General features: G+C 54.8%; 1 protein-coding gene and 1 long non-coding RNA gene across 2 annotated transcripts; both read left to right on the forward strand.

Annotated features, from left to right (window-relative positions):
* Positions 1-3,731: 3,731 nt before the first annotated feature.
* Positions 3,732-5,187, forward strand: LOC119092648 (uncharacterized). The gene is made up of 3 exons (XR_005093518.1): positions 3,732-3,911; positions 4,262-4,437; positions 5,109-5,187. It is a non-coding gene; the product is annotated as an uncharacterized LOC119092648 (long non-coding RNA).
* A 41-nt stretch (positions 5,188-5,228) lies between these two features.
* Positions 5,229-12,194, forward strand: LOC119092403 (prolyl 4-hydroxylase subunit alpha-1). The gene is made up of 4 exons (XM_037215366.1): positions 5,229-5,288; positions 10,566-10,637; positions 11,556-11,618; positions 11,958-12,194. Exons 1-4 carry the CDS (start codon positions 5,280-5,282, stop codon positions 12,192-12,194), a joined length of 381 nt encoding a protein of 126 aa, XP_037071261.1. The 5' UTR covers positions 5,229-5,279.
* Positions 12,195-16,363: the final 4,169 nt, after the last annotated feature.

A 16,363-nucleotide genomic window follows, 5' to 3' on the forward strand; every position in this document is an offset into this window, starting at 1 on the left:
TGGCGAGAGGAGTGAGGAGGAGAGAGAGATAGCGAGAGAGACGAGAGGGAGAGGATGAGATGAGGAGAGAGAGAGAGACGGGGAGAGAGAGGAGAGCGAGAGAGGCGAGAGAGAGAGAGGAGAGAGAGATGAGAGAGAGAGAGAGAGAGAGAGATATTCTCATTAACATCAGACCTGCTGATGCCATTAATCGCAGAGCCAAAGGCCTTTTCCAGGGATGTCGGGAACAGCTGGGTCAGGGTCGGGTTGGCATGCGGACCTGCTCTAAACTGGGAGCAAGGAGCGAGAAATAGCAATCTAACCTTGGTCTTTCATGCAATAACGTCACAGGAAAAAAGTATTGACACCGCCCGTATCGTAACCGCTTGTCATCCAGGCACTCTAGGCCTACTTGGCCCGTTTACCGGCCTGAGCTCCTCAAACAGACAGCAGCCACGTCGACGACACCTGTTAACGGGACTCCGCTTGCCGAGTCCTCCGGCTCGGTGCCTCGCCACGGCGACGTCTCCATGTATCTCGCCTGCTGCCGGCCCGCGGCCCGGGGGAGGAGGGCAGCGGAGAGCAGGGACACCAGCTGCCAGTTACGTGGCGGGTGGCCGCCGCGCCGCGAGCGTCGACGGCGCCGACTCTCGCCGCGAGAGATTGCTACGCCTGGCCCCGGGTATGGGTCTGCCGACAGGGCTGCCCCAGATATGGGTCTGCTGACACGGCCGACCCCAGATGTGGGTCTGCCGACAGGACCGGCCCGGATGTGGGTGTGCCGACGCGGCCGGCCCCGGATGTGGGCGTGCCGACGCGGCCGACCCCGGATGTAGGCCTGCCGACAGGACCGGCCCGGATGTGGGTCTGCCGACACGGCCAGCCCCAGATGTGGGTCTGCCGACACGACCGGCCCCAGATGTGGGTCTGCCGACACGGCCGGCCCCGGATGTGGGTCTGCCGACACGGCCCGCCCCAGATGTGGGTGTGCCGACGCGGCCGGCCCCGGATGTGGGTCTGCCGACGCGGCCGACCCCGGATGTGGGTGTGCCGACACGGCCGGCCCCGGATGTGGGTCTGCCAACATGGCCGGCCCCAGATGTGGGTCTGCCGACACGGCCCGCCCCAGATGTGGGTCTGCCGACACGACCGGCCCCAGATGTGGGTCTGCCGACACGGCCGGCCCCGGATGTAGGTCTGCCGACACGGCCAGCCCCGGATGTGGGTCTACCGACACGGCCAGTCCCGGATGTGGGTCTGCCAACGCGGCCGCTCGGGGCAGGGTTCTCACACAGGAGCCGCACGGGACACACGTTGGCAGGCAAGCCCACAGGAAGCGGCGGACGCGGTTCTCACATTGACTACGCGGCAGACCTTGTGAGAACCTCACGAGGGTCTCCCGACACAGCGATGAGGGGTTAGATTACCCCTGTGCTGTTCTGACCACCGCGCGTCAGCCACTCGCCACACCGGGGTACGGTTCGCACGCGGACCACCCGGACCAAAGTCAAACAAATTATGGTCTCCTGACATGACACGAGGAGTCGGGGTTTGCCCACGGCTCGTCCAAATGACAATGCCGCAGAGACAAGTACATCAGCGTGGCAGCGTGTAGGAGATCATTTCTCGTGTATGGAGCGTGCGTGTGGGAAATCATTTCTCGAAGAAGACCAGCCTTGTCCAAGACATAGCGGCTTTTCCCTTTTATGTCTTCGGCAAATTTCCGTTGATTTTGACAAAATTTTGGCGAAGTGGAGACACGCTCACGCCTAATGCCTTTTCATAGATACACAAATCCCAACTAAAGTTGGCTGTGCTGTATTGCATTGAATATAGCTGGTATTGTTTTTGTGGAGAAGACCGGTTTTAGTCCAGAGGTCTGAGTTGAGTCGACCGTTTTCACATAAAATAAGTCATGGTCTGGGTGTTGAGTTTCAAGGCGTCAAATCCTGGCTGGAGCCCATTCAAATTTACTGCACTTGCGTCTGATCCCGATTTGGAGCTCTTGAACCTGGAATCTGATTTTGAGTCCGAATTCTGAGACCTTGATTCAAGGTCCCATCCAAATTGCTTTTAACTGAACTGCACGGTATGTTATCGGAACTTCTTGGGAATAAAGTTGATAATTTGTTTCAGCCTAAGATACTGTGACGTAACGTAGTGCATTAAATTATCTACCGTTGAGGTGGCTCATATACTTTAACAGTAGAATCTTCGTACACCAAATATGACGGGAAGCGAAAGGTTAGTCTCGTCAAACCCGGCACAACGCAATGGATAAATGCAATCACTGCATAAAGAAGTTCCTTTTCAAAGCATACACTGAATGGGAGTCAAAATTGAATTGAGGTGCTTTTTGCTGAGCCGCATTTAGATAACTCTTATTCTGAGCTGAACTTGATACCTTATAGTTTGAGATTGAGCCTGATTCTGGGATTCTGGGGTCTGACCCATCTGACCCGTCTGACCCGTCTGACTCGTCTGACTCGTCTAACTCGTCTGACCCGTCTGATCCGTCCGATCCGTTTGACCCGTTTTACCCGTCTGACCCGTCTGACCCGTGTAACCCGTCTGACCTGTCTGACCCGTCTCACTTGTCTCACCCGTTCGACCTGTCTGACCCGGCTGACACCACCTGACTCGTCTGACCCAGCCCTAATGCCGCAGATGTGTCGAAGCGGATCGAGTCGCTTGAAGCTAGGCAGGCGGCTGCCGAAGGAGGCCGACCTGCTGGGCGTGGCCAAGGCGCTGGTGCGCCTGCATGACACGTACGACATCGACCTGGACCAGCTCGCCGCAGGCGACATGCTGGGAGTGCGCACCTCGGCCAGTGAGTGCAGCAGGGGCGGGGGCGGGGCGCAGGCGCAGGCGCAGGCTTAAGGTCGCAGGGCTGGCTGGTGGCATGTTGAGGAGTGTACACGGTGAGTAGGGGGATAATTATCCACACATAGGAATGTTTCTGAAAAGTCAGTCCTTGCTATACCATTAGAAGACGGTGTGAGGAGGAACATTAATGGCGGACAGTACCGGGAAAGTAGGAGCATGGATGATGCTGGTAAACGCAAAGACGCCGATATCAGTTGATATTGGTGGCGTTCCCATGGCTTCATCTGCCTGCCAGTCTAGACCGTACCTCGCCTGCGGAGCCCCTGCAGAGAGCGCTGGCAACTCACCATCATCCTTGACTTGTCGGCCGCGCTGGTATTCGCTCGGTGTCCGCTGCACGTCCGCTGATTCCCTCGGCTGACTCACTCGGCCTCCTCTCCCACAGCGCTGACCGCCCAGGACTGCCTGTACATGGGCAAGCACTCGCACAACCAGGGCATGTACTCGCGCGCCGTCGAGTGGTTCGACACGGCTCTGCGGCTGGCCGAGCACGAGGGCAACCGGACTGTCAGCCCGCTCCAGATCGCTCCCTTCGCCCGCATGGCCCGCAGCGCTGTACGTATGCGCCGCTCGGCGCCGGCGGGGACAGGCAGCTGACCTCGCCGGCTGCACAGACGGCGGGCACTGCTGGTGGCTGCATATGAGCTTTTCTGTGTATGGATGTCTTGCTTGGGACGAGGAACGGCTTAGGAAGCGGCAGGCATGTTCCTTGCAGCGGAGTCCATTCATGCAGGATAGTGCCACTACGGATGCGCTGGTGGGCGCGCGCTTTGTCTAATATGCATATATTAGATGCGGGCGGATGTGTGAATGACGAGTAAGCCGGCTCACCAGCCGTCTTCTCGCCGCAGCACGACGAGGTGGCCAGCACGGCCAACCATACGAACGTTTACGTGCTGAGTGAGCCGCTCAACGGCCGCTCGCCGGTGGAGCTGCGCCGCCGGGAGCAGCAGAGCGGCCGCCACCGCTTCCGCCTCGGCTTCAACATCTCCACCGAACAGGACTTTGTCAACTACAAGGCGCTCTGTCGCGGCGAGCAGCTGCTGGTGAGCGCCAGTTGTCTGTGGGTCCGGCCGGACTGGGTCAGCCGCCGGGTCAGCCGCCGGAGGTCCGAGGGGTCGCCGCGGCCTGGTAGCGTGCCCTGCGATTTAACCCGAGGTCGTGGCACTGAGACGTCGCACGGGTGGGTTCTGGCTGCGTGAGGCTGCGTGCTGGAACGGCGTGAGGATTGTGAAGATGCGTGCATCGGCGTCCACGCCCGCCGGCGACGGTTCAAGTGGTGGGAAGAAGGGCGTGGAACCCTGTATCGTGCCTGTTTGAGGTAAGTTGTTTGTTGTGAAGCTCCACCATGCTGTTGTATTGATGGGGTTGTTACGTTGTCTTCAATTTTTTTTAGCACCCGAGGGAAGTGGACCAAGTTAAAGTGCTGGAACGCTGACCGAGGATCTGCCTACTTCAAACTGAGGACCGATCAAGGTGGAGCAAAAGCATATGGACCCACCTCTGCTTGTTTTCCATGACGTCATTCTTGACGAAGAGATCGAGATAATAAAGAGTCTTTGCACGGAAGAGGTAAGCTTGCATTGCTTTGGCTTGTCAGCACGTAAGTCCTCTGTTAAGATACTTGAGCTCTAACCAAGCTTCGGGTATGAACTGTGTAATATTTTACGTAAGTGAACCATTTCTTTTATTTAACGCTTGCCTTACCTGAGAAAGGGAGCGTCGGACTAAATGAGAATTGTGATTCCAGTCTCTCCCGCAAACTCGTGGCGTGATGTTTGTTTTTCATCTCTGATAAAACAACTGCATCCCTACCATCAGTGAAATTCTGCCCTCGACATGGCGTTAGCTTTCTAAAACAAACAAAAAATAAAATGCCTGAACTCTGTTCCCCCTCCTCCTTCCCCTCCTATGGTATTGCGCCTATGTTGGAACCCGACCCTGTTTTGTGAGTCAAAGAACACAGTACATGCTGAACCATCCTGTCCTGGCGAACAAACCCAGCAAACCTGTCCTCACTGGTGGTAGCAGCGACGTGCTCTATACCTAGCTCTTGGTCCGCTTCTGCCATCACGCAGATGGATGACGTTTGACCATCGTTCACATGTCGACCTGCCGCGGCGAGTGAGTACAGACGTGCCCCTGTAGCTGACCCGCCCATCTCTGAGTGACGTCATGTCCGGGGCTAACGTGCCCTATCGATGAGGTCACGCCCCTCCGGCTCCGGCCGCGTCCGCCGCCAGCTCTCCCGCTCCATGGTGGTCGGCGGCAGGCTGGGCGACGCGGTCAGCGAGTCGCGCATCTCGCAGACGGCGTGGCTGGACGACACGCGCCACCCCGCGGTGAAGGCGCTGTCGCAGCGTGTGGCCGCCATCACCGGCCTCGTCACGGACGTGGCCCGCGCGGAGGCCGAGATGTTCCAGGTCAGTGCCCGGCTGCCCTGCCTGGGGCGGTTCGGGTCAGAGTCCCGAGTGAGACATACACAGACCTGCGCCATGTGAGACGTTCCAGGTCAGTGGTTCGACGGCACCATGTCATGATTCATAATTAAATAATGCTAATGTTTGTTCAAGATGATCAAGTGCACCAGACAGCGGCGCTATGATGATCAGTGCCGCAGTTTGTGTAGGGTTAGACAGAAATAATGTGTTCAGGCATTGTTCGGTCCTGCGCAATGTGTACTCGTTGGGCTCTCCTTCATATCATCGTCATTATACCGAAATCTTTGTTTAGAAAGAATAGTATGTTGCACGGTGTCCATGCTTAAGTAACACGCTCGCGCGATGACGTATAATAACATTAATAATAGTGATAACACTCATTTTAACATTTAGTAACCTTGGCTAGTTGGCGGTGGATGTGGTACACGCGTCCTGTCGCTGTATAGAGCGTCGCAGTGTAGTGTAGTGTACGGCATCAGTGTGGTGTAGTGTAGTGCGGAGCTCCGCAGTCTAGTGTGTACCGGTGTGACTAACGCCTGCCTCGTGACCGCAACAGCTGCATGGCCACACGCGCTCACAGCCGCCGCTTACCACGCTCACCCTGCTTGACTCACCCACGCGCTGGACGCTTACCTCACGCACGCGTGCTGCTCAGGCTTAGACGCGCACCCCGCAGTAAGGCTGGCGTCGAGGGGAAACATGTTATCTTTTTCGAAAGTAGTGAGTTTCGATGCCTGGCGTTTGTAGCAACAAAACCTGTCATTTGCGGTTGGAAAATGTTGAAATCTAGCTGTGCAAAAACGCAGTCTTCTTTTTATCATTAGCGGCGCCTTTGATCAGCATTGGGTGTTGCGGTCACTAGAACAGGTTCACCCTTTCCCTTATTTAGCTCACATCTAAAAATGAGTAGGCTGACTGAAAAATATGTCCTAGTGAACTGTTTGACCCTTATTCAGCCTTCGGGGTCTTTGGTCGCGGTATCATACGTCTGAATTGCTTAACGACTTCCTATAAAATCTTTCAGACATGGCAGCATACAAAACTGAAATAATAACTTTGAGCGCGTGCGCACATTTTGCAATTGAAGTTATCCTACTTCTGTAGAGATTTGGAATTGGAGTGCAATCGGTATTTTGGATGAGATTACTTTGAGGGATCTTATGTGCCATGTGTTCAAAGGCTAGTTCCAGGCGTAGCCCGGGCCCACTGAAGGCGGTGAATCACCTGGTGTGGTTCAATTTGGCATAGTTCCGGTCTGGGATGATACGGTTGGACAAACGGCGTGCAATCTATGATATTTCCAGCGTTTGCCACTCGTGGAATTTGGGACGGTTTGTTGAGTTGGGAGGTCATACTCGTTCTTGGAAAATAAAGCTGGAACATTTTTGTAGTTACAGTAAAGTTTCTGGTACCGTATTAACCTGTTCTAGACTTTGTTACGTGCTTAGTTTGCTAGCACCTGAAATAAGCTATTGCCAAAGGTAAAGGCAGTAAATGCTGTGTAAACCTTATCGTGTGCTTAAGCTGTTTGAACGAGAATTAAATCACTGATCCCGGTGAGGCATAAATACGCAAAGGGACCTATGGCTTCTTGTGAAAGTAAAGTCACTGTAACTAGAATGCAAAATATGCATACAACCCCAAAGCAGAGGTCCTTGAGCTTTATTCCCCTAAATTAACCTACGCACGAATATGGCGCCAGTATCTTTTTCAGTTAACTGATCTCTTTCAGAGCTGCTTGCCGATCATTCCAGACCAAAAGAGACTATTTTAGAAAGAGTGGTTACCTTCAGGTGGTGCATTGTGATTAGACATAAGCCAAGACTCGGCAAAAAAGTGAACATGCCTGAAGTGGCAGGTTATGCGCTGCAACACTATGTTCTTCAACTCCGTGTGTTATTTAGCATACCGCTCATAGGAAGCATCAATCGCATTTTTGCACAGCTGGATTTCGCAGTTTTCTAATAAATGACAACGCTTGTTTCTACACATGCGTCAAATGTCGACAGGATCAGTCAAAATCAAGGAGCAATCAAGGAGCGCCCAGTTTGTTTATCCTAGGGGTACTGGCGATACATACCACAGCACAGCACACGCGGCACGAGGAGCGCGCCTCACAAGCCGCCAGCACCTGAGGCTGACGGGGAGGGCGACTGAGGTGCAGCGTCCCCCCTCCCGTCCGGACCTGCCGCACTCCGGACGGAGGGTGGAGGTGCAGCCCCCCCCCCCCCCCCCAGCTCATCTGGATCTGCCGCACTCCGGCGGTGACGCCAGCATGGGCGTAAAATTAGCGTCATGGGTGGAGAAATTCATACAGAAATTCTAATAAAAAATATATTCTCCAACTAAGTTTTCCAATTGTAAAACCAAACGCGCCATTACAGCAAGCATGGGATGGCAGTGTAGGAACCGATTATCACCACAAGCATCTAAGAAGCGTACATGGGCCACCGGTACATACGCCTTTATGTGACCAGTCATACTTGTGTCACCGTGTTATATTGAGGCCAAAAACCTTAGCGTGTTTAATGGTTGTTTACCAAATGAACAGTTCAGATTTCCTATTAGTTTACGTTTTGATGTTCTAAGCCACCGCCCAAAGTTCGGTGATGATTACCAAGCTGGACGAGACTCCACACGCATTGTGGCGACTTCTTCGGACATGTCCGTCGTGGCTGGCGCTGGGCGCGAGATGTCCTGAAAAAGGCCGTGACGTGGTTGATCCTACCGGCGCCATGCCGGCGCTCGCGGTCGTCGTTGCGGCTACCCCGCTGATACATTCATGACATGTAGAGCAGACCTTAGTTCCGTCACCAACCGCCAGCCGTACACGTCTCGGAGACGCGCCCGCCCCGCCCCGGGGTCGGGCCACGGCCCTCCTGTCACGCGTCACGAGCCCGGGGGAAAAACTGCCCCCGTTTCACCAGACGACCAGTCTCCACTCGCCACGCGCCGCACCCCACGCCGGCCCACCGCAGCGGCGGGCACAGGCCGCGTTTACAGATCACCAGCTGGCCGGGGAGACCAGCTCATGGAACGCTGCGTTCTTTGCAGATATCGCGATACTCCAGCGGAGGCCATTACATGCTGCATTTTGATACCAAATATGCTTTTCGGCGGGTAAGTTTCGGCGGATTTGAGTGGCTGGCCGCGCCGGAGTGTTATTCGCGAAGCCTGTCGGCACCTCGCTCCGACTAACGATCTTAATTGTGACGCTACCGACGATCTCGAAAAGGAAAAGTCCTGAAGAACATCGTATGCATTGGCCGCTAGTCGACCCACGAAGTTCACCGGAAAAGACGACAAAACGGATGCCGCAGCCATGCAGAGTTCCGGTGCACCATCTGGGGCACGCCACGCGCGGCGCTGCGATACGGGCATGAGGCAACGGCTCCCGACGCGCCGAAACTGGACGAATTGCCAGTCACCGGGCTATATAGCGGCACCTGGCCGCGGACCATGGCTGTGCTGCAGCGGTTAGCACTCCCGTGCGGAATATTCAGCTGGCTGGTGATTGAGCCTGCGGCGGGGCAGCGCCGGCGGCCGGGGTAACGGTCCTGACACGGTCTCCGCCGGGCGGCGGGCCCCTCCGGGTGGCGGCGGCGGCGGACCGAGACGGGGAGCGGTGCAGTTGCGCACACCTGACGCACCGGAACGGCAGTGGCAACGGTGCGCGGGCCGCGCGGAAAACCACCGGAGTCGGCGCGATGGCTGCGAATTGCTGCTGTTGCGGCCGAGTCACTGTCCATTGCATCGGTGCCTGTCTAATGTCTGGGAGCGCTCTTGGCAAAGTGATGGGTCCTGTTCCATAAATTACGGTCACGAGGCAAGGGTTGCCGGAGACGGATCTTTGGCTTTCTCGGATTTAGACTCATCCTCCTCGGGCTTTATGTCCGACCTGCTTCTGGGTCGCATTGATGAAAAGTTATTTCGCTATGCGGCCAGGAATCTGTGCTTGATAGCATATCATTGTCTGGTTTTCTAACGGCACAGTTGTACCAGGCGTTCTACGCATGAACATGCCAACGAAGAGCTTCAGGTTCCCATTTCGCTAAATAATCGCTCTTTCAATATTTGGTTTTGTTACTGCGTTCTTTCAAAGCACATTCCTTGCACTCCATTGTAACGTAGCTACCAGTTTTGTTCCCAATTTTCGGCTCTCTTCGACGAAAAGGTACTTGCGTTGGCTTATTTCCAATCAAATGGCTTCAGTTTAATGTTACATATTATTCATGAGGTTCGTGGCTCCCATTTTTGCATCTCATGTTTATCCTGCAAAAGCCCAACCGATTGAGATCGAATAGATATTGCTATGACATTCGCCCTGCTTCATTTTTACGAATGTCGAAAGCGTCTCAGAACACGTCTCAGAGCGATCGCGCCATTCGGACATGACCAGAGCATGTGCTGCTGCCAGGGCCTGCTGCATGACCAGAGCATGTGTGCTGCCTGCCGGGCCTGCCATGACCAAGCATTGCCTGCCGGGGACTGCTGCATGACACAGATGTGCTGCTGCCGGGGGACTGCTGCATGACCAGACATATGCCCCCGGGAGCATTTTGCTGCCGCCGGGGCCTGCTGCATGACCAGAGCATGTGCTGCCGCCGGGGCCTGCTGCATGACCAGAGCATGTGCTGCCGCCGGGGACTGCTGCATGACCACAGCATGTGCTGCCGCCGGGGCCTGCTGCATGACCAGAGCATATGCTGCCGCCGGGGCCTGCTGCATGACCAGAGCGTGTGCTGCCGCCGGGGACTACTGCTTGCTGAGCCGACCCAGCTCCAAACTGAACCGTGTCCGTCTGATACCCCGCATGCCCTAACGAGCCTCGACACCCAGCTTCAGCACCCCGTCCGCCGCGCTCCAGGGGTGGATGGGGTTGCGTGCTGACCTCCCGACGGTTGGCCTCCCGACAGTTGACCTCTCGACGGTTGACCTCTAGACGGTTGACCTCCCGATGGTTGACTTCTTGATGGCTGACCTCCCGACGGTTGACCTCTTGATGGTTAACCTCTCGGTGGTTGACCTCTCGGTGATTAAACTCTCGATCGTTGACCTCTCGACCGTTGACCTCCCGACGGTTGACCTTTCTCCGGGTGGCGCGGTGCATGCCGATTGTCAGAATCTTCCAGCAGCCAACCAGCGGGGTTGACTCGAGCGTCGGCGGCCGGCGGAGGCTGTCCCGCTCGGATTTACATACTTAGTACCGCTCGACGGTGTGTCCTGCAACCACGGCATGATGCCCCCGGTGTCTTGCAGATTGTTAACTATGGGATCGGTGGACATTACAATTACCACGACGACTTTCTCTACAAAGATGCTACCAGGCATGTAAGTTGTATCGGGAGGCGTCGCCCAGTGTGTCATGTCTTGGTGATATCGGTCACCGTTGTTTAAGCGGCATGGGTGAGTTCATCTTCCATTGTCGTTCGCATGGTGTCGGAGCAGCCCACTACAGTGTAAGCTGGCAATCCGGACAGAACTTCTCACTGTGTTAGATAGGCCACTCTTCCCTTACTCTACATCTCTTCGAAGTCAGATGGGCAATATTGGCCTCAGTTCGGACTGTATCGCCTTGAAAACATTTAAGACATGTATATGAATATAACTTGTAGGAGCGAAACACGAATGACAAAATCCAGGCACCGAGAGATCTAGGTGGAAATGAATTTCGTGTAATAAAACGGTGGCGCTTCAAGCTGGCCTACTCTCATGCGATGATTTCAACTCACATTTCGCTGATTCTTTGACGCACTGAAATATTATCTTTTGGTTTCCCCTACCAGTCTCGCCATCTTAACATGCGAGGATATCGACTATAGGGACTACATGTGTAGTAGCATAACTTGTGAACAACATACATAATACACACACACATATATATATATATATATATATATATATATATATATATACATATATATACACACAATACAATAATAAACAACAACATAGTAACATAAGCGAAAATCGATCCCACGGCCGCTGTACCAGCCAATGTGGTAAGCATTTATATGCGTGTGAAATGGACGAGTAGCTTATGCAGGCAGCGGGAGTTAATTTTGTTGTGCCAATGTGATTTTAGCCATCGGCTGGTATTTGTCTGCATTTTAACGATCATGCTCTTTCAAAACGTAGCTCTGATTGCTCACTGCATCCAGATCTGTAGCGTGGTATTTGCTTGTGGAATGGTACCGTTGGCTTTAAGGCTGATCACGAGCATTTTGTTTACGCGCAGCATGGTTTCAGCAATTCGAACACACTCCTGACTATCTCAACTCGGGGGATCGCATCGCAACATTTATGTTCTACGTGAGTAATCCATCTGTGTAAGCATTTGATGGCGTCATCAATCAGTGCAGAGATTTCGCACGTAGTCCTTGAAATTTTGTGCGGCATACCAAGAGGACGTTTGGTTCCGAGATTGGTATGCCTGCCATCGTGTCCAGCCGAGTGATGTAGCCCCCTATCTCCGCTCCGTTCATCCTTATCCGGATAACGGTGTCCCCTGCCCCGCCCGGTCGTCCCCAGCTGAGTGACGGTGTCCCCTGACCCTCCCGGTCGTCCCCAGCTGAGTGACGGTGTCCCCTGACCCTCCCGGTCGTCCCCAGCTGAGTGACGGTGTCCCCTGACCCGCCCGGTCGTCCCCAGCTGAGTGACGTGATTCGGGGCGGCGCCACCGCCTTCCCGAAGCTGGGCGTGTCCGTGTTCCCGGAGCGGGGCGCCGCCGCCTTCTGGTACAACCTGCGCCGCAACGGCCGCGGCGACGTTCGCGCGCTGCACGGCGGCTGTCCGGTGGCGTACGGCGCCAAGTGGATCGCCAACAAGTGGGTCCGCGAGCGCAACCAGTTCCTGCGGCGGCCGTGCACGCTGGACCCTTCCCAGTGAGGCCCGGGCACGCCGCCCGGACGTACACGCTGGACCCTGCCCAGTGAGGCCCGGGCACGCCGCCCGGACGTACACGCTGGACTCTGCCCAGTGAGATCCGGGCACGACGCCCGGACGTGCACTCTGGACCCTGTCCAGTGAGGCCCGGGCACGCCGCGCGAGGTGGAGTCCGGCTGTGGCGAACGGAGACTTGCGGTGACTTGTGTGGTGTAGTGACCTGTCTTGAGAACGTTGCGTGTAGGTGGTATGACCTCCTATGTCAAGGGATCCCATTGCCAGCGCTGTGATTGCGCGGGTTGGTCTGTCATGCACGTCGACGGGTGATTTATGGACACCGCCGGCCTCCAATGGTGCAGTGGACGGTTATATGGTGCTCAGACGACGGAGGGCAGTGGGCTGTGAAGCTGCAGAGAGCGCTGCTGCGTGAAAATGGTGACGGGGTGCGCCGGAGCCCAGCACTATGGAGAGTGCTAAAAAACATGCTGGACGTGAAAACGCGCCTGTCAACCTCGTCGCCCGTATTGTGGAGTCGTGGACAACGGGATGCCTTGTGTCCTCCTCCATCTGATTAGGGCGGATGTGCTGTGATGTTGCTTTCTAGCTGCTTGCTAGTGAGCAGCTGGCTGCAGAGGGGTAAATAAACATAATGCTTTGTCATGCTCGTAGTTTTCCATGGAGGCAGGTTTTCAATGCGTTTATATTTGCCAGACGAAAGGTCCCTTATAAGCGCCACTGTGCCCGACGGCGAATGTCATATGGGTCACTCGTCGTGAGCGATGATGACCATCCGGGCTGTGTGAAGGTTTGGTAGTCACACCGGCCATAAATATTATTTTAACGTACCGCTGAAACGCTGTCACTTATTATCAAGTTAGTGCGGTCTAAACTGGTACAACATAGGCTTGGGGCCAAAGTCGGGACCCGCGGTCGTACCGCAACCCAGCCGCGAATGGCGATTAAAAGGCTCTTGCATCGCATGCGCAGCCTTAATGCCTGTAAACCTGAAGCGGCGCAATTGGGTGGCTTGTATGAAGATCCCCCGTCCACCAAATGACGGGCCTTTGGGCCATGGCTTCTGTGACGCAGAGTGCGCTAAGTACAACATGAAGCACGCCTGGGCAGACCACACCTCGTCATGGATCACCCAAATCTGAGTATGCGTTGGCAGCCTTCGTGTCACAGAAAACATCGCCAAAGTCTGAAGCCTGCAGCTTCTAAGGCTACCAATTCAGAGGTCTCCGCGGTGGAAGGATGCCGCTCAGCGCGCCCGTCCCGTACACCGCGGGTTGAAGCTATCGGGTCACACAAAAGAGATGCCCATCGTCCGACATGCATGTCACAATCCTAGCCGCCAAATTTAACCGCCCTGGCGGAGCTTCCGGTTGGCAACAGCGACAGAGGGATGCCATGGCACGCGCCACGTACGTCGAACTTCCTCTTACTGGCTGGATTCGATCTTAAGCCCATCACCGCACCATAACGCGCCGTCTGAGCCCCTGCAATTGGCCCCAAGGACAGGGGTACAAAAGATGCACACGTTCGCCGCGAGAGCGTCCTGCCACGGAAGACTTAAGGCTTGGTACCGTCTGATAGCACCGGCGGTAGTCTCTCCTCCGGTCGTAATTCGGTAGGCTGGTTAGTGTGTCGGGCACTCAAAGCACTAAAAAATACCGCACGTGCCTGCAGGTCACGCCGTTGACCTCAGACGGCTGCCGACTGCAAAAGCACGCTCTCTGTAACGGAACCCAGGCTGTCACCCGGCCTTATGTATATCCCCGTGTTCTGCAACCTCTGTTTTCTCTGTACCAGTGATTTGTATGAATTGCACAAAAGTCCGGCTGAGGGCATGCCATGCCATGCGCCCTGATCTACCTGAAACTGGTGCCAGAGCCAGTTCGCCGAACTGACACACCAGCTGGCGCCACCCGTGTTGCAATCCGCCCGAGCGTTTTGGAGCAGCGCGCACGAAAGCTTCGAACATGCCCGGACCTAGGTTTGTAACGATGTCCCCAGAAACGCCTAGGGCCCTGGATCGGTCGAAAGGCCATCGTTTGTGTAAAATGAAACTCATGAGTGAAACTATAGGAATATAACGCATCAAGACAACACCAATGTTGAATATTTGCGAATTAATTACATTTCTGTAAACGATGCAAAATTTTGGAACGTCCCGAAAAAGCATCAACAGACCATGACAGCTTGCCTAGTCTCGAGAGCAATCTCGTGATATCTATCGCTGGGTAGCCAGCAACCCTCTTCCAAGTTGGAGGGCCACGACTACTTCGTACAGTTTTCTGCTCCCGCACCTCCAGCTGCAGGTGTCGCCGTCTCCGGGCTGTGAAGCGGTCGGTGCACCGCATTCTTACCGTACATTTCCGGACCGCAGTTTGGCGCGCGCGGTCCCATTGTTCGCTCCTGACATTCTGACACAGGAACGTGGTCGGCATCTGAAAGATGTGAGAGAAATCGCGTGCCCTTATCATAGATAGCCTTTGTCCTTGCCTTCTGATACCATGAGAGTTCACATCGGCGGATGTCCTGGTAGCACTGGAGATTAAGCTTGTAGTGATGTAAAGGGAGTGGGATCTCATCCCTGAGGTTTATTCTTTAGGCTGGTTGTGCTGGGGACCGGTCTCCATCTCGCGGCGGTGTGTTGCGGTACATCAGTGGTGCCTGGGTGGCATCATTAGGTTCAGATATCCTCCTCTTCCCGTGTTTTCATGGCTGATGCGTTTGGCTGTTTTTTGGGCAAATCTGTCCGTCCTGTTGACGAGGGATATTAGGCCGATAAGAGTCCCCATGTCACACTTCATGTCCAAAGTAGATCCTAAAATCCTCTACCTACCAGGTTGATTCATCATCTGATGATAGCCCCTTTGGTGCGTCCCATCTGTTGAATATGAGGCGGAGGACAACGCAGATCATCTCCGAAGCTACTGATGACTTGAAGTGGTCCATCTCCAGCCAGCCGGTGAGACGGCTGCTGAAGCTGAGATCAAGGTCGCCTTCGAGTTTACGTATGCTGGTGACGACTCGCTGAAAGAGTAACTCGGGCATAACAGTGCTCAGTGGCGGCTCTCTCCGCTGGGATTGAGCATGACATCAGCACTGCTCTCAGTGACCCCGATGATCTTGGACGTCACTGTTCAATCTGGGCCAGTACATGGCCCGTCGTGGTCAAGACAGCAATGACGTCACACTCTGGGGAGCGGTGAAAAGATTTCGGCCAGCTGTCGCCGTGGGCTCCTTGGAATGTCCTCCAGTCTGAGGCCTTTCTCTTCGACAAGGCACGTGAAAAGGTCGTCGACCACATCAAGTCAGTCCTTCGCATTGAAGAAGTTGCGTACTTGTGGGTTTATTGGGCCCGCGTAGATGCAAATCCAGCTGACGACAAGCTTTGCTGCAGGAGCTGATATTACTCACCGGATTGAGCAGCATCTTTGATCTGCTGTATGTCCAGCGCGATGACGTCACGGATGCCAGCTGTGAGCGCCGCAACAACAGCGCCGAATGCTTCCAGTTCATCGGAGGTGTCCACGTCGCCTGGGTCTGGTTCACTTGCCCCAACCGGGTAACGTGGCAGGGTATCCGCTGCCAGATGTAACTAACCGGCCGTGTGACGAGCCTTTACGTTAAACGGTGGTGTTTTCTCCGTGTAGCTTAAAGCTTTTTTAGCGCTAGGCTTATGACAGCACGCGTAAAGAATTAACTCAAAATGTCCAGGGTTACTGCTGAAGCTTTCCAGTTCAATTTTTCACAGTCAAGTGTTGCTGTTGCGTTAACTGGAGGGATGCGACCAAATCTGTTGGCAATGAAGAGAGGCTCAAACTAATTCGGTCGATTGCCTGTTGTGTTTACTTCTTTCCGTCTATATCAAAGGTTCAGGCCGCTTCTGAAGTCTGACCGAACCGAACCAGTTCCCTGATGGTTACACAACGGGGCAATGTAGATTGACGAGAGCGCCATGCAATGGACATTATCTGGTGGGCGGCTCGAGCGCCACCTGTCGCAAGCACTGTGCGTGATGTGACTACCACAAGACGAATATAGATGGCGCTAGTGGCCCCGCTCCGCGGGGAGGATTGCTTACCAAATAACATTGATATGGTCGGGCGCAGGGGTGGATCCAGGATTTCGTCAAAGAAAGGGCCATGCTTCACTATAGTTCC

Source organism: Pollicipes pollicipes, unplaced genomic scaffold (assembly GCF_011947565.3).
Source record: "Pollicipes pollicipes isolate AB1234 unplaced genomic scaffold, Ppol_2.1 Scaffold_3447;HRSCAF=4054_pilon_pilon_pilon, whole genome shotgun sequence".
Lineage (NCBI taxonomy): Eukaryota > Metazoa > Arthropoda > Thecostraca > Pollicipedomorpha > Pollicipedidae > Pollicipes > Pollicipes pollicipes.